Below are 14,676 nucleotides of genomic sequence, written 5' to 3'. Positions count from 1 at the left end.
CTATTAATATATAGATAGATATTAGAAATGGGACCATCTTGTCGTTATGGGGAAATAACTTTGAGCGACAAGAGATACCTTTTCTAAAAACCGTGCAGAGGCTAACAAAATGATTTATTTCAACCGTTTACATCTTCAGTTCGATATTTTAACCGATACCGTCGTTAAATGAGGTATGGTATAACCATAGAAAAAAACCCGAATTTCGATATTGTCGACCTTAATTACTTATATTGGCCGTACTGAAAATTTTGCATTGCTGACAAGAGGTCCCTTTTCGCTTTCCACATCACATAGATTGTCTGTACGAAATGTATGAATGGTAGTATTTTTCATAATGTCACTTATTTTTATGTGGTGCATAGGCGGCTGTGGGGTGCATAGAGTAATTTTTCAATTTAAAGGTGTTTGAGGTAGGCGTGGCATGGGAACGTGAGTGACCAAGCCTGGCGGTGGCGGATGTCAGTTACTTACTAAATTTAATCATTAATGTCAACTGTCAAACGAGTAAACGAAACGACCGATATAAGTGCTGTTATTGTTTACCAAACCTATTATTTGTGTTTCATCCGTAGCCTAGCCTGACCGAAAATTAACTAACAGTTATGGCTCTCTTCAGGACTTTATCTCTTATAACAGTTGTGTCTGCGGTTTACTTTTTTCACGAAGGTGAGTTTACTAAATAAAATAATGTGTTCCTATCCTAGGCCTACTCAAAACATAGGACGTTTTGGCTAGACGTAGTTTTCCCATGATCGAGTTTTATCTCTACCTTACTTCTCTGTGTGTTTAACCTAAGAAAATCTGCACATTTAAAAGAGTGGGAGGTCTGAACCTGGGTACAGTTTCTTAACTGGGCTATGCTAGTATCGATTGAAACTATTGAATTGAAAATATTGATTAATAATCGATATTTTTAAATATATCTATTACTAGCTGTAACCCGCGGGCTTTGTCCCGTTTAACTTCTTAATTTTCAAGATTATCTCGTTCGCATGGCTCAATCACGTCCTGGTTGAAGTTTGTTCGCTACGCTCACTCACCTTTAGGTTGGAGCTCGTTCGCTGCGCTCACTTGCCTTCAGGTTAGCTCGTTCGCTACGCTAACTCGCCTCCAGGTTGAAGTTCGTTCGCTACGCTCACTCACCTTTTGGTTGCAAATTACCTGTTGTCATAAATGTAAAAGAAATAAAAGTACTGCACCCTGTTGGTAATCCTTGTAACTTTAATGCTATTGAACATCATAGAACAGAACCAACTTGTTTAATTGAAACAGCTGTTAAGATTCAATAATTCCATTTCTCATAAGGTTAACACGGGAAACTCCAGAGCCACTGGGGCGGAACCCGATAAGGATTTTTGAAATAAGAAAATGCCTAGCCTATATGTTAATCGGGAATGTGAGCTATCATCATGCCAAATTTCAGCCCAATCCGACCAGTATTTTTCGCGTTCACTTGTCACAAACATACATCCATACATCCATCCATACATCCAAACTTTCTCATTTATAATATTAGTAGGACTAGGACTAGCTGTAACCCGCGGGCTTTGCCCCGTTTAACTTCTTAATTTTCAAGATTATCTCGTTCGCATGGCTCAATCACGTCCTGGTTGAAGTTTGTTCGCTACGCTCACTCACCTTTGGGTTGGAGCTCGTTCGCTACGCTCACTCACCTTTAGATTGGAGATTAGCATAGCCCAGTTAAGAAACTGTACCCCTGAACTCAATTCGAATCTAGACCAATAGCCAATAATTAGGCTAACTGAAAATAGCTTGTGTGAACCTGGCAATAACTTGGCAATAAGTAGGCCTAGCGCCCGCTAATATCTATTGCTGGCCGTTTTGTGGAAAAATACGTCCGCGAGCCATATTACCGATGATGCCAACAGATAGAGGACACTTTAACGGACACGGCACTATCAACATCATGTACCTGGGGGTTAAGTTAGGGGGGTAAAACCAGCAATAAGTAGTGCGCGCGCCCGATAAAATCTATTGCTGGCCGTATTGCGGAAAAATACATCCGCGAGCAATATTACCACAGACAGAGCGATGATGCCAACAGACAGAGGACACTTTAACGGACACGACAGTATCAATATCATGTACCTGGGGGATTTGTTATGGGGGGTAAAACCAGCAATAAGTTGTGCGCGCGCCCGATAAAATCTATTGCTGGCCGTATTGCGGAAAAATACGTCCGCGAGCAATATTACCGATGATGCCAACAGATAAAGGACACTTAAACGGACACGGCACTATCAACATCATGTACCTGGGGGTTAAGTTAGGGGGGTAAAACCAGCAATAAGTAGTGCGCGCGCCCGATAAAATCTATTGCTGGCCGTATTGCGGAAAAATACATCCGCGAGCAATATTACCACAGACAGAGCGATGATGCCAACAGACAGAGGACACTTTAACGGACACGACAGTATCAATATCATGTACCTGGGGGATTTGTTATGGGGGGTAAAACCAGCAATAAGTTGTGCGCGCGCCCGATAAAATCTATTGCTGGCCGTATTGCGGAAAAATACGTCCGCGAGCAATATTACCGATGATGCCAACAGATAGAGGACACTTTAACGGACACGACAGTATCAACATAATGTACCTGGGGGTTTTGTTATGGGGGGGAATACCAGTAATAAGTAGTGCGCGCGCCCGATAAAATCTATTGCTGGCCGTATTGCAGAAAAATACGTCCGCGAGCAATATTACCGATGATGCCAACAGATAGAGGACACTTTAACGGACATGACAATATCAACATAATGTACCTAATTTTTATGTGTAATTAATATTTAAGTATTATTAATAATAATACTAATGTGTAATTTTACTTAAGCCTAAGAGGATATTCCGCTGCAATCATCACGAGACGTTGGAATTGGCTAACTCAGGAACTCGCTAACTCGGTCGTTTGTCGGAACCGGCTAACCGTCTCAGTCAGGAATTGGCTAACTCCGGAACCCGCTAACTCAATTTTGTCTCGCGGCGGAAGTCGCTAACCCGGCCGCGCCCACTGCACGGAGCGTTGCCAACCTTGTACGACAAAATAATCGTACACTGCCGTATTTCAAAATGTCAGTGTCAATGAAGATACAGTAAATGTTATTGTTTTTTGTTATCAATTCCACTTTTAACAGATAACTAGACCAAAGTAATTCAAAGACAATTAAAAAATCATGAAACAGTGTTTTTTATTTTATTTAACTGTACAATGGCCAGTTAAATGCTTATGATTTCGATCTTAAATATAAATTCAATCAGTATAAAAGAAAATAATAAAATATGAAAAATATTGAAAATTCAGTTTAATTGGTACTAAATCATTAAACCTCTACGAAATTAAGCTAAAATACACGCAAGTTCTCAAACACGGAAAACAGATTTAATCGTAATGTCGTAATAAACCAAAACCATTAATTAATACAGTCATCAACCATCGTAACTTTCATAACTAATTCATAGATTTAAAATTAAATGTTCGTCGTTGAACCGTCCAACTTACGTGTACAAATAAAAATGATGACATAGACTAAGTAATAGTTTGAACCAAAGCATTGTAGGCCTACTAGTAAATAGTTGCCTAATTCTAAAATTTGTTGAATTTTTAAGCAATAATGTTACATGTTTTAAACCCGTTTTTAGATTGTACACCAAAGCACCACTAGTAAAAAATAGGAGAAGATATAATATTCATATAATAAAACGTGACAGGGTTATTTTAATTCACGATTCTTAATAAACGAATTGACGGATTTTCCTGATTTGAGTGTTGGGTTTCCTTTATATTGCTTTCACAATCGATATAAACTATACCAAGCCATTGCTCGGTTCACCGTTCCCCGGTACTGAGCTACTCAATAGACAATAGCTTTGTTTTTGGATAAGATCAAGTAATTTTAGCTATGGCCACCATTCATAAGAATTGTAACAAACAAGAACGCCTGGGTCCATTTAGAACCAGCCTGGAGAAAAACTCCAGACTTTTAAAAAATAGGCCTACTAAAAGACGTAAAATTAATATTAGCCTAATTCAACAAATATAAGAGGATGACCCGGGTTCTACACTAATAGCCTACGATAAAAGGTATTTACAAGTTGTATTTATGCATAGACTAATTTTTTATGCAATCCATGAATACATTAGGCCTACCACTTTATAATGTATTGATAAATTTTATTTAAATTCAATAGCTCTATTTAAAAATACATCACCACTACAATGTAATTCTGTAATGACGTTTAGCGTGTAATTTTTATTATGATTTATGATTCAAGGTTACAAGCCCAGTATATAAAATACGAAGTCAATAATTTTATTTGCAGAAGTTCACAAAATGGTATTTATTCGAATAAAAGAAACAAATGGCGGACTACGAAAATAGATATTTCATAACATGTAATAGATCCAAATTAAATGTGCATTTTTAAAACATTTTTTTTATCTTTTAGCGAATTTCCCTATAGGGAAGTAGCTATTACCGTAGGTCTCATGGTAAGACCTAAGCCCGGGACCGATTTACTTTTTCATTTTGATGTCCCCAGAGGCCAAAAACACCATTCGTTCAAATTTTTATATATCTATATATAGAGATATATATATATATATATATATATATATATATATATATGTGTCCATCCGCACGATAACTTGAGTAATTTTTGTACGATTTTGATAAAATTTGGTTTGAAGGTGTAAGGCGGGATAAACTTGAACGAGTTCGCGAACCAGCATGATCCGACTATGGGAACGGGGGTTTATGGGGGGTTTCATGGGGTAAAAAAAGGTTTTCCCCATTTTTGACCCTAAAAACACAAAATTTCACAATTTCTTTTTAAACCATTTTGTAGAGCTTAAAAAAACAAATAATTTAGTATATTGAAGCGTTATTATGCGCCTAATTGTTACGGAGAAAATTCAAAAAAATTGTAATTTTAAAATTCCCATGTTATTCTTATGGAGCATAAGTCAACTGTTTTAATTTGCTTGTTTATGAACATATTTTGATCAAATTTGGAGAATACATTAATTTCTTACTAAACCACAGTAACTTTTAACATTTTACATAAAAAAAAATTTTACCCTCCCTGTTGCAGCAAACCTAAGTACTCATTAAACTAATTCTGTTTAAATAGGGAATAAATGTGATATTTTTAAGGAGACATTTTAGTTTAAATCCAATCAGGCAAATGGAAATTCGCTAAGTCTGCAGGTTTGCTGCGGCGGGTGTATTTGCATACCAATAAGCTACTATTTAAGTAAGAAACCCACGTATAAAACATACTCCCTTATATTAGTACATTTCTCATCCTTATGGATCAGCTGAAGACAATTTTATTGTTAGTTCTGTCCGGTGCACTGTCTTTAGAGGTCGTGTTTTGTTTACAATCGTTTCTTGTTTTCAGTAATTTAAAATCTCGTTTAACCAAATAAAACGTTCTAATCATAACTAATAGCACGTCCCCTAGTTATATAACCAAACAGCAAAGAACAAATCATGAAGTTGACTATAAAATAACAAAAAAACACAATTTTGTCGACACTAGCGATCAGTGTCACCGGACATGAACTAGACACGAAAAACGAGCTTCAAAGTTTACAATGGGATGTAAAGTTTACTTGTGTTGGTTAGTCTATGGTAAGACTATAATGCATTTTCCACCCTAATAATCATAAGAATAATGTTAAACATACTTCTAAATATATTTATTTTATCGACTACGTTGCTCTTACTGCTAATTAATCGTAGGATACGACATTATGGTACCGATACGATATAGGTACTACACTTTAGGCAACACTGGCCAAAAATATTCGTGCTTGGCTCCCATTGGACGGCCCAGGAGGCTTCTGATTGGGAGTTAGCGACTTCCGTACGAGGACGGAATTCGCTAACCCGGCTCTAGAGCGGGTTAGCGGGTTCCGGAGTTAGCCAATTCCGAAACCGAACAAGTTAGCGAGTTCCTCTCATCGACCAAATTTGAAGATAGGGCGTTTAACATGGGGTTAGCGAGTTCCAGAGTTAGCCAATTCCGCGGACCCATCATCACAAAGTTAATACAGTAGAGGTTTCCTGCTAAAAATGGTAGCCCTTCGGCTAACATTCTCGTTCACCGTTTGTAGGAATCATCTTGTGGGCATTCTTTATTTTAGGCTAATAACCTTAAAAAGAACTGCCCATGTCTTTTAACTGGTGGCGTTCTATGACTTTTCTATGTTTCCATAGTTTGAAAATCCGTTCTTTCAAGAATTGCTCAAGAAATACAACAGCATTGTGTCAATTCATTTTTCTTATTTGGTGAAATGTATCAAATTGTGTAGCTTAGGCTTTCTCGATTTTTTTTCCCAATTTTAAATAGTAAATTTTCAATTTCCACCAAATCAGTAAATCTTTACATTGAATTGCAAAAATATATATTATCAGTAATTGAATTATCCAGCTGATCATAATGTAAACAAGGATGTTGACGTTTTGACAGAAGACGACAGTTATAACAACAACAATTTGACGAGTGCAGTTTGAATGTTCCGTGTTCCGTTCTGATACCAATTCTGCTGTCCCGGGCGTGGTGGTGGGGGGTCTGGGTCCTCCATGGACGGTCTCGTTTGCTCAATCACCGAATAATGTTTTAACCTCGGCATTTGAGTAAATCAGTTTACCCACAACGTCTGGGCATTTCGCTTCGGCCAATGTCCGAATAAAATGCTTACTCCACGACGTGGGTATTTCACACTGTCCAGATCGCGTAGTGGGTATTTGGACATTTTGCAAATTAGAAGTTTGAGTGTAACATATACCGTACAATATTTACCATTATTGTAAATTGCTTGGATCATCTTTAAAAATATGACAGACAAATGGTAGCCTGCTCTTTGCAACAAACATTGTGAGGGAATTCCTATCGCACAGGGTTAATTTACTTTACTTAACTATAACACTGTAATTAAAGCAATTATCACTGAGACCGAGAGTCACTTTCATGTTTGCATTATTTACTTTTTAATGTAATTTAATTTATGTTATCGTTATTATTAATTTACTTAAAAAAGCAAGCATTCAAGTTTTTCTCTGGAACTGAACTTTTTGGTACTCTTTTCAATATGGATAGCCTTTGGATTACCAATAGGCTTTAGCCTACAATATATATAGGGTTTAGATATTTGTGTTTTTACCAATTATATTTTTTGTAGCTAATATTTTTAAAATTTCATTACCGGTACCGCTTAAATTATTTGACGGCTAAATAAAGGCGGAATCGGGGATAAAGGACCCCAATATCTATAACAATCTGTTTAAATTAAGTAAGGATTAGGTTTAGCTTTATCTAGGACAAATATTAGGCTATTTACAATAACACAAACACATTCAACGACATAATAATTGATTTCTCACTGAGATTGTTTACCAGGCCCTATGAGCTCAAAATATTTTGCTTTCTTTCAGGATTTGGTATTAAATGCTGGGTTTGTCGATCAGACTCCGATCCTAAGTGTGGGGATCCATTTGATAACTCTTCAGTACCCATCATAGATTGTAAACAAGAGAAAGATCTTGAGCATATTCCAGGAGTTCGCCCTACTATGTGCAGGAAAATTCGACAAAAAGGTATGTTGGCTCAATGTTTATACAGGGTGAAACAACATGATTCTAACTCCATCTGATGGGGGTTGTGGGGTTATGGGAGTACTGGGAAATTACCTTAAGCACAAGTGGAAGTTTCAATAGACAAGGAGAGTTGGACCAGATAATTCTATAAAGTAGGTACGGTTAGGGGGGGATCAGTTAAATTTCTATTAACCAGGCTGTATGCTAGTCCAGTAGTCTTGAAGTCTGAGATATTGATTTTTAAGTATAGGCCTATTGAAATTGTCATGCCACTGTGTATCTAAACCGTCCAATCAGTTGTGTCGTTTTGCATCCGAGTAATTTTTGTAACCATTATGATTGAGAAAGGTTATGTAATGATAATCTAACCAAACCTCACTCCGCGATCGCTAAATATGTACTCTATTTTTATTTATTTCCAAACTTCTCTCTTAGTCATCCACTAGCAGGCAGTTTCATCTATCTGGCACTAGAGATTACAGCATTGAGCCGGATTTGATAAATTTTGAAATTTCATAAATAGTTGATACCTTGATTTAAGTTTTCAAATATGACAACTTATGAACTATGTCAATTAGTTGACCTATATTTCAGTGAATGGAGAGTGGCGATACTTCAGAAGTTGCGCTTATCTTGGAGAGCCTGGGATACAGGGGGACGAGCGCTTCTGTTTGATGCGCACAGGCACCTACAACATCTGGATGGAGTACTGCACCTGTAATACTAAAGACGGCTGCAACACAGGTTCATTGACAGCTCTCTCTTCTCTCGCAGCATTTGTTTTTGTACTCGTTACATTATTTAGGTAGGCCTAAGCAATAGAAAGTTACAATCTAATATAAGTCTGATTGTTGGCTTACGAGGTTGAACAAGTTAGGTTTCTTAAGTCTCAAAAGTAATAAGTAGTGATGGGCTGATTCCAGAATTGGTTGATTCCAAATCCGATTCTAGAACATTGGTTTTGATTCTCAATTTCGCACCTAATACTGATACCTTTATAAATACATTTAAAAAAACATATGTACTTCTCTATATCCCTACAAATAAAGGAGCATGTTATTGATATTTAAACTTTAAGAGTCCTTGTAGGCTAGCGGCCATCTTGGATAATTTCCAACAGCTGGTGAAGAGTTATCGTTTAAACATATTTTTCAAACACCAAATTCATTATTATTTAAATATCTAGTATACTGTAAGATTAGAAAAGTTTTGAATTGTTCTCCAAGGGAGTCCATGGAAGCTAACGGCCATCTTGGATTTGCCCGCCATAAGAGCAATATTAATTTAGTTAATTTCAAACAGCCGCTGTAGAGTTATTTATAAAACGATTACGAATGTGAGCTAATGAACATGGAATTATTTATATTAGCTGACTTCAGAGTATTCCAAATTAACTATGATGTACCACTCTTTACAACCGTCAATGCCAGTTGAGTTTTGCATCATAATTAACCTTCTTTTTTAGAATTGGTATCAAGTACAATAAAGCAAAGTTCGAGTACCAGCGATTCTTTGATACTGCTGGTATAGGAGGTATCGAGAACTGGGATCGGCCCATCCCTAGTAATAAGGTTATATCTGATTTCAATAGATTTTTATTTCAATTTTGATTCCAATTTTTTTGTATATACGGCGGCTAGTTTAAAATCAGGACACTTAAAATGTGGTTGATTGATTGTCCCTTAGTTGTCATTAGCTGTATGGGCTATTAATTAACAGCTGTGTCTAAGGAATGTCGGCCTTAGTCACTAACAAGACTACAGGATCGCGCCACTCATCATACACTCATCTCCATTCATACTTGGCTTAAAATACCTACTATGTATGGTCGCCATTTCATAAAAAAGTATTTAAAGTACTTATTGGTTTTACATTTGCTTTCATCTTTCAGGTCAAAGTTTTGACCAATTTTAGAATAAAAATGAACGTAGTTGAGTCACCGGCAGAGTGCTCTGGATGTAAATTACTTATTTCCATCATATACGCAATACCAATAATTAAATCAAGCCGAACTGCAAGGGTAACTGATGGTAAACGAATGCATCTTATGCTTGTGTAAATTACATCTACTATCACAGTAACAACTAAGGGGGATAAAGAAAATCTAACTCAGAACTTAGACTGCAGCCCAACTTGTGAGTGACTGATTCAACTAGATGTTCTTGATAATAAACTAGCTACAGGTGGTCTACATAGATCTGATGTCTCCATCTACCTGTATCCAAAATTTAATGATAGTAACTACCTAACTCATCAAAAATTAGTAAGTATATGTGGTTAATTTGAAGTATATTTTATTCATGAATCTCTCTTGAAAAAGCAGCTATCCCTTGATATTTTTGCTATTATTAATTATTTTGCAAAGAACAAAGTGTGTTCATGTTTAATATCATAGGTGTTAGTATTTATTGATAGATATTTAGTGGATTTCAGATCAACTTAGCTTTGGATGTTTAGTCAGTCCAATATAGCAAATCATTGTATTAATATGCTTATGTCGATAATAAGCAGCAATCAATTAGCTGCTATATTATTAAATATTCCGCCCAATCTGTATTTAATCTGTGAGATACTTAAAGATATTATAAATGTTATTTAACTTTATTTTACTAAGCTTTTATGAATGCACAAGTACAAACAGTTTGCCTTATCAGCCAAAAATAATGTCTGAGTTTTGTCACAGAAAACAGACTACTATAACCCAGAATGCCAACCGCATGGTAAAAAGCATTAAGTGTTTTGAGAGAGCTTTGCCTGTCAATTCGTAGGCAGCGCCACCAGCGTTGCTTTGCTGAGTGCGGTTGGCATTCTTGGTTATAGTAGTATGTTTTCTGTGGTTTTGTACAGTTACTTTTATTCCATAGTTAACTGAAGCCATGTTATATGTTGTGCTTATTGCTGTAAAATGTAGTTTATAGCCAATTTATTGTTAGGATTAATTATATAAAATCATGTTTATGGCAACAAGTTTTGATCGTGTTAAGTAATTAGACTTTAAACAATATAATTTATACTGATTAACTGTTTTCCACTTTAACACGTTAAGTGCAGTCGCGGGATGGCCGGGCCGTGGAAACTGTAAATGTGCTGTGTGGTTGAGTCCACAAAAACGTTTAAATTTATTAGTTTCATCCAAATGAGAGGTATATTATAGCATGTACTGTCAGTTGTTGTGGACGTAGTTTTACAAGAAGGCAATAGATAGCAGTACTAAACAAAACTGCTAGCAGGCTCTCAGTATTGCCAAATGGAGGGAAAAAACAGGGGCAAAAAACCCAGATACACCATAAACAAATATTGCAAAAGAGGCGTTAAGTACATTTTTGAGGTTAGGTTCCTTCCACGATGCTTAACTACAGTAATTCAATTTCAGCAATTCAATTTTTTTTAGGATTTGTTTATTATCCTATTCCACTTCTCTAAATCCAAGCCAAAACCACATACTACATTAAATTTTGAACGGTCTCCTTCACTGATAAAATAGTCGGATCTGGAAACGAATCATACTGATTAAAGTATAAAGTTGGCACAATAATCGGCAATCGGACACAACATTCCCCAGGCGAGGCTGAGCTCAGACTGAAGCAAGGTTGTTGGCATTTGAGGAGTATGACACTTCCTGCCCTGTCTCAATAGTGCCGGTACCGCGAACTGGTGAGAATTCCCACACTGCATGCTTAACGTGTTAAACATTATTTCCTGTTAATGTTAAAGGTTGAATTTACCTTACATATGCTTCTACATTTTTGCATTGAAAGAAAAACTCACTCTCTGAAATTCGCTTGTAATTAACAATATTAACATCCATCTAAGTCATTAATAACACTTCTAAAGTACTGATAAATCCAAACAAACTACTGTACAAACCTAAACTGTTCAAAGAAGCAATGAATACTTTCTTATAAACAATGAATAATGAGGGACAGAAGGTTGAACGTCATTAATGAGCCAAGCAGTTGTTTTGAATTTGTTTTGGGTGAACGAGAATTGAAAATAACTGTAACTTATAATACCTGAGATTTGTTTAAATCAACCTTTAAACACGATTGGTAAACTAGAGAAGCATATGCAAGCTAAGGAATACCTATTTAACAATGCTGTAAATGTTACCAGAAGTATAATGGTTGGTACCTAAGACTCTTATCTCATGGAATGTCATAATTTTTTTCTAAAACAGTTCTACTATTTATACACAGATTTGTGTTTAGAGCTACAAATATTTCTCACAGTGCCTTTATTACCTAAATTGTTCTGAACTAAGAATTTCAATTTAGAGTGAGATTTTTCAACAGAATGTACATTTTTTCCCATTTGTGATAGAACTAGCTTTTATTCTGGAGTTTTAAGAAATCCAATCCACATTATTGTAAAACACATTGATGACAATCTAGCAAATTTATACCTTTTCATCTTTGTAATTAATTATATAGATACAGAATTTAAGCTTTAGAAATACTTACAAAATGAAGTATACTAGGCTCTGTATTTATGCACAAGTTTTTCCACAAAACTATAATTAATCAATTGTTCATTCTTATTTATTAGTGTTATGTGATCCAGCTGTAGTGTAAATTTGATTGTTAAAACTTCATCACCAGCAAGGTAATAAGTGTATCAGGTAGGCTAGTAACAAGGTTGTGTCAACTATGCACAATTTTGAATACTGAAATAGTTGTAGCCTATAGTAGAGACAGTGAAATCAATATTTGGGGCCATATATGCAAATAATCCGTCCACATCACACACAAGTCAGTATTTATATTGACTGTTTTATTTTATGAGAGTTATATAAATAGTTAATCAAAATATCTTACATTATATTAGATAAGCCTACCTTGAAATAGGTATTGCATTAATATTTTTAATCCATCTTGAATAGTTACAATAGATCAGCAAAGTGTTCAAATTTACTGTAATTGAATTTGTAAGGAACTAGATTTCTCTGTGAAGTGACTTTTCAAAAAAGTTAAAGTTAAGTTTTTGTCAATTTATAACTAAATTTATAAGGATCGTAGTGGTACACTACTATTATAGCATTGAGATACTCACTACTTACTTAAAATGTAATAGAAAACTTAACATGAGTACTACTCTTCAACATTATCCATTTAAATGGTGGAAAGCCATGCTTAAAATTGTTGAAAAATTAAGACAGCATTCCGTTAGTTATTTTCATTCCAAATGTCGTTGTATAAACAATAAAGTTTGTGTTAACTGTCCATGTGAATAAATGTATGTTCTTTTTTACTTATTTTTAAAGAGTAGTGTCATTGACTATACACAGAATAGTGTATAGTCAATGGTAGTGTTTAATCTGTCATGTTATTATATTAGTATGTGTAATTTTTAGTCGTTTATTAGTAACATTTATTGTAAGACTTTGCCTTTTTGCAAGTTAATTCTGTGCCTTTTGATAAAATTATATAACATTTTTAGACTGCATTTGATAAGTTATGTTGTATATTGATAGTTGTGATTATATTGTAAAATATGTGTACAGAATGTCAAATTTGTGTTTGTAATTTTAAAATAAAGTAAAACATTTTCACTGCACAATTTGTTTGTCTTGGAGTTCTAGCACTTAATAATTGATAAATTTGAATTAAAAAAATATTTGTTTGGGATTGAAAAGCATTGTTTAGCTTTGAGTACAGTAAATTTTCCAGTCAGTTTTGCAAAAGGCCAAAACACTGCTATAAGCTGTCATCAAAGCTACGTCTCCCTCAGATTCACCCACCGCAACATTGCTAATATTTCATTAATTTAGTTTAAACAGAATCACTGATTGACTACTCTTTAACTTGACCGTGTAGGTTATTTACAAATTATTTTAGTATACAATAATCTAAACACAGGTCCTTCCCAGGCTGAGGCTCTCGGCAACTGCCGTGTCCACCGTTAGGGGAATAAGGCCCTGATTTGTGGGTCTATGTTGGTATGGGGCCTGGGGTGGACGCCCCCCCCCCCCTTGGTATGCCACTGACCAAAACCAAGCTATAGGCTACTTGCCAACTTGCACAAAAGGTAAATGTGACTAGACAAAATACCAAGACTGAAAAAGGCTAATGAAAAAAAAACAAAGCTTACATTAAAGTACTCCTGGCATGAGCAGAATCGTTCTAAAACTCATTCTAAAATAAGTGAAGGATTTGTGGCGAAATGCGGTGGGACGGATGTTTATTAGGATACGTGGGCCCAATCTGGCTGCCCGTCCACTGCTAAATCACACACATTTCAAGTTGCTACTCGAACCTTATTTAAGCAAACGTAATAACATTGTCAAAGTGCACAATAATACCTTAGCTGCCTATCACAGCTAGCTTTTATGTTTAATTACATTTTACTTAATAAATAGCGAACAGAGATTTAACTATATATTTGGACAAATAGTATTACATAATTATATCTACAAGTATCTAGAATTTGAATATGAAACATTGTGAATTGGACCACGACCAACTTGGCAACCTAATGATTTTAAATAATTAATTAAATTCTCATTGCCCTAGTCTACACCCTTCCCCAACCCCTATAACTTTATCTACTCATAATCGATAGGATCTTTAATCATACTCATCGATACAGAGACGCCGACCCCAGGGCTTCTTCCACTAGACTGCTGACTACTCGTGGTGCGTTCCTCCGGCGAATTTTGGTGTGCGCGTATATAACTAACTCTGACTGTCTCGAGTCGTCTCTGTGATTTCACACCTGTACGAGTGCTCTGCTTGTTGTAGTGGTGACACTACAGATTTGTTTTGTTAGCTTCGAGATCACGCTTAAATGATGAAATTCACCATTTTTCTGTTGATTTGATTTACCCACTTGTCTCTTCATGTCAAACAATACAATAATACCACCTGATATCACTACTGCTGCTGCTGGAATCATCAAACCAAGATAACCGCACGAAAATCCAGATTCACACCACGGGACAGTCGAGGCTGATATCTTTCAATATATTGACGGTAATAACAATAAATGTGGCCGCTATAGCATCCGCGGCTGTGTGAATTGGCGCATTGCTAAGGCTTGCATGGCTTTTATCCAGTCA

General features: G+C 35.7%; 1 protein-coding gene across 1 annotated transcript; it reads left to right on the top strand.

Moving 5' to 3' along the window:
- The first annotated feature begins 447 nt into the window (after nt 1-447).
- LOC128990312 (uncharacterized) lies at nt 448-13,178 on the top strand. The gene is made up of 3 exons (XM_054412642.1): nt 448-669; nt 7,461-7,622; nt 8,217-13,178. Exons 1-3 carry the CDS (start codon nt 606-608, stop codon nt 8,429-8,431), a joined length of 441 nt encoding a protein of 146 aa, XP_054268617.1. The 5' UTR covers nt 448-605; the 3' UTR covers nt 8,432-13,178.
- Nucleotides 13,179-14,676: the final 1,498 nt, after the last annotated feature.

This window comes from Macrosteles quadrilineatus, unplaced genomic scaffold (genome assembly GCF_028750875.1).
Source record: "Macrosteles quadrilineatus isolate MER2022 unplaced genomic scaffold, UCM_ALF_1.0 Scaffold_3__2_contigs__length_128488019, whole genome shotgun sequence".
Classification (NCBI taxonomy): Eukaryota; Metazoa; Arthropoda; class Insecta; order Hemiptera; family Cicadellidae; genus Macrosteles; species Macrosteles quadrilineatus.
Note: the sequence above shows the minus strand (reverse complement) of the source record. Positions and strands in the feature narration are given on the sequence as shown.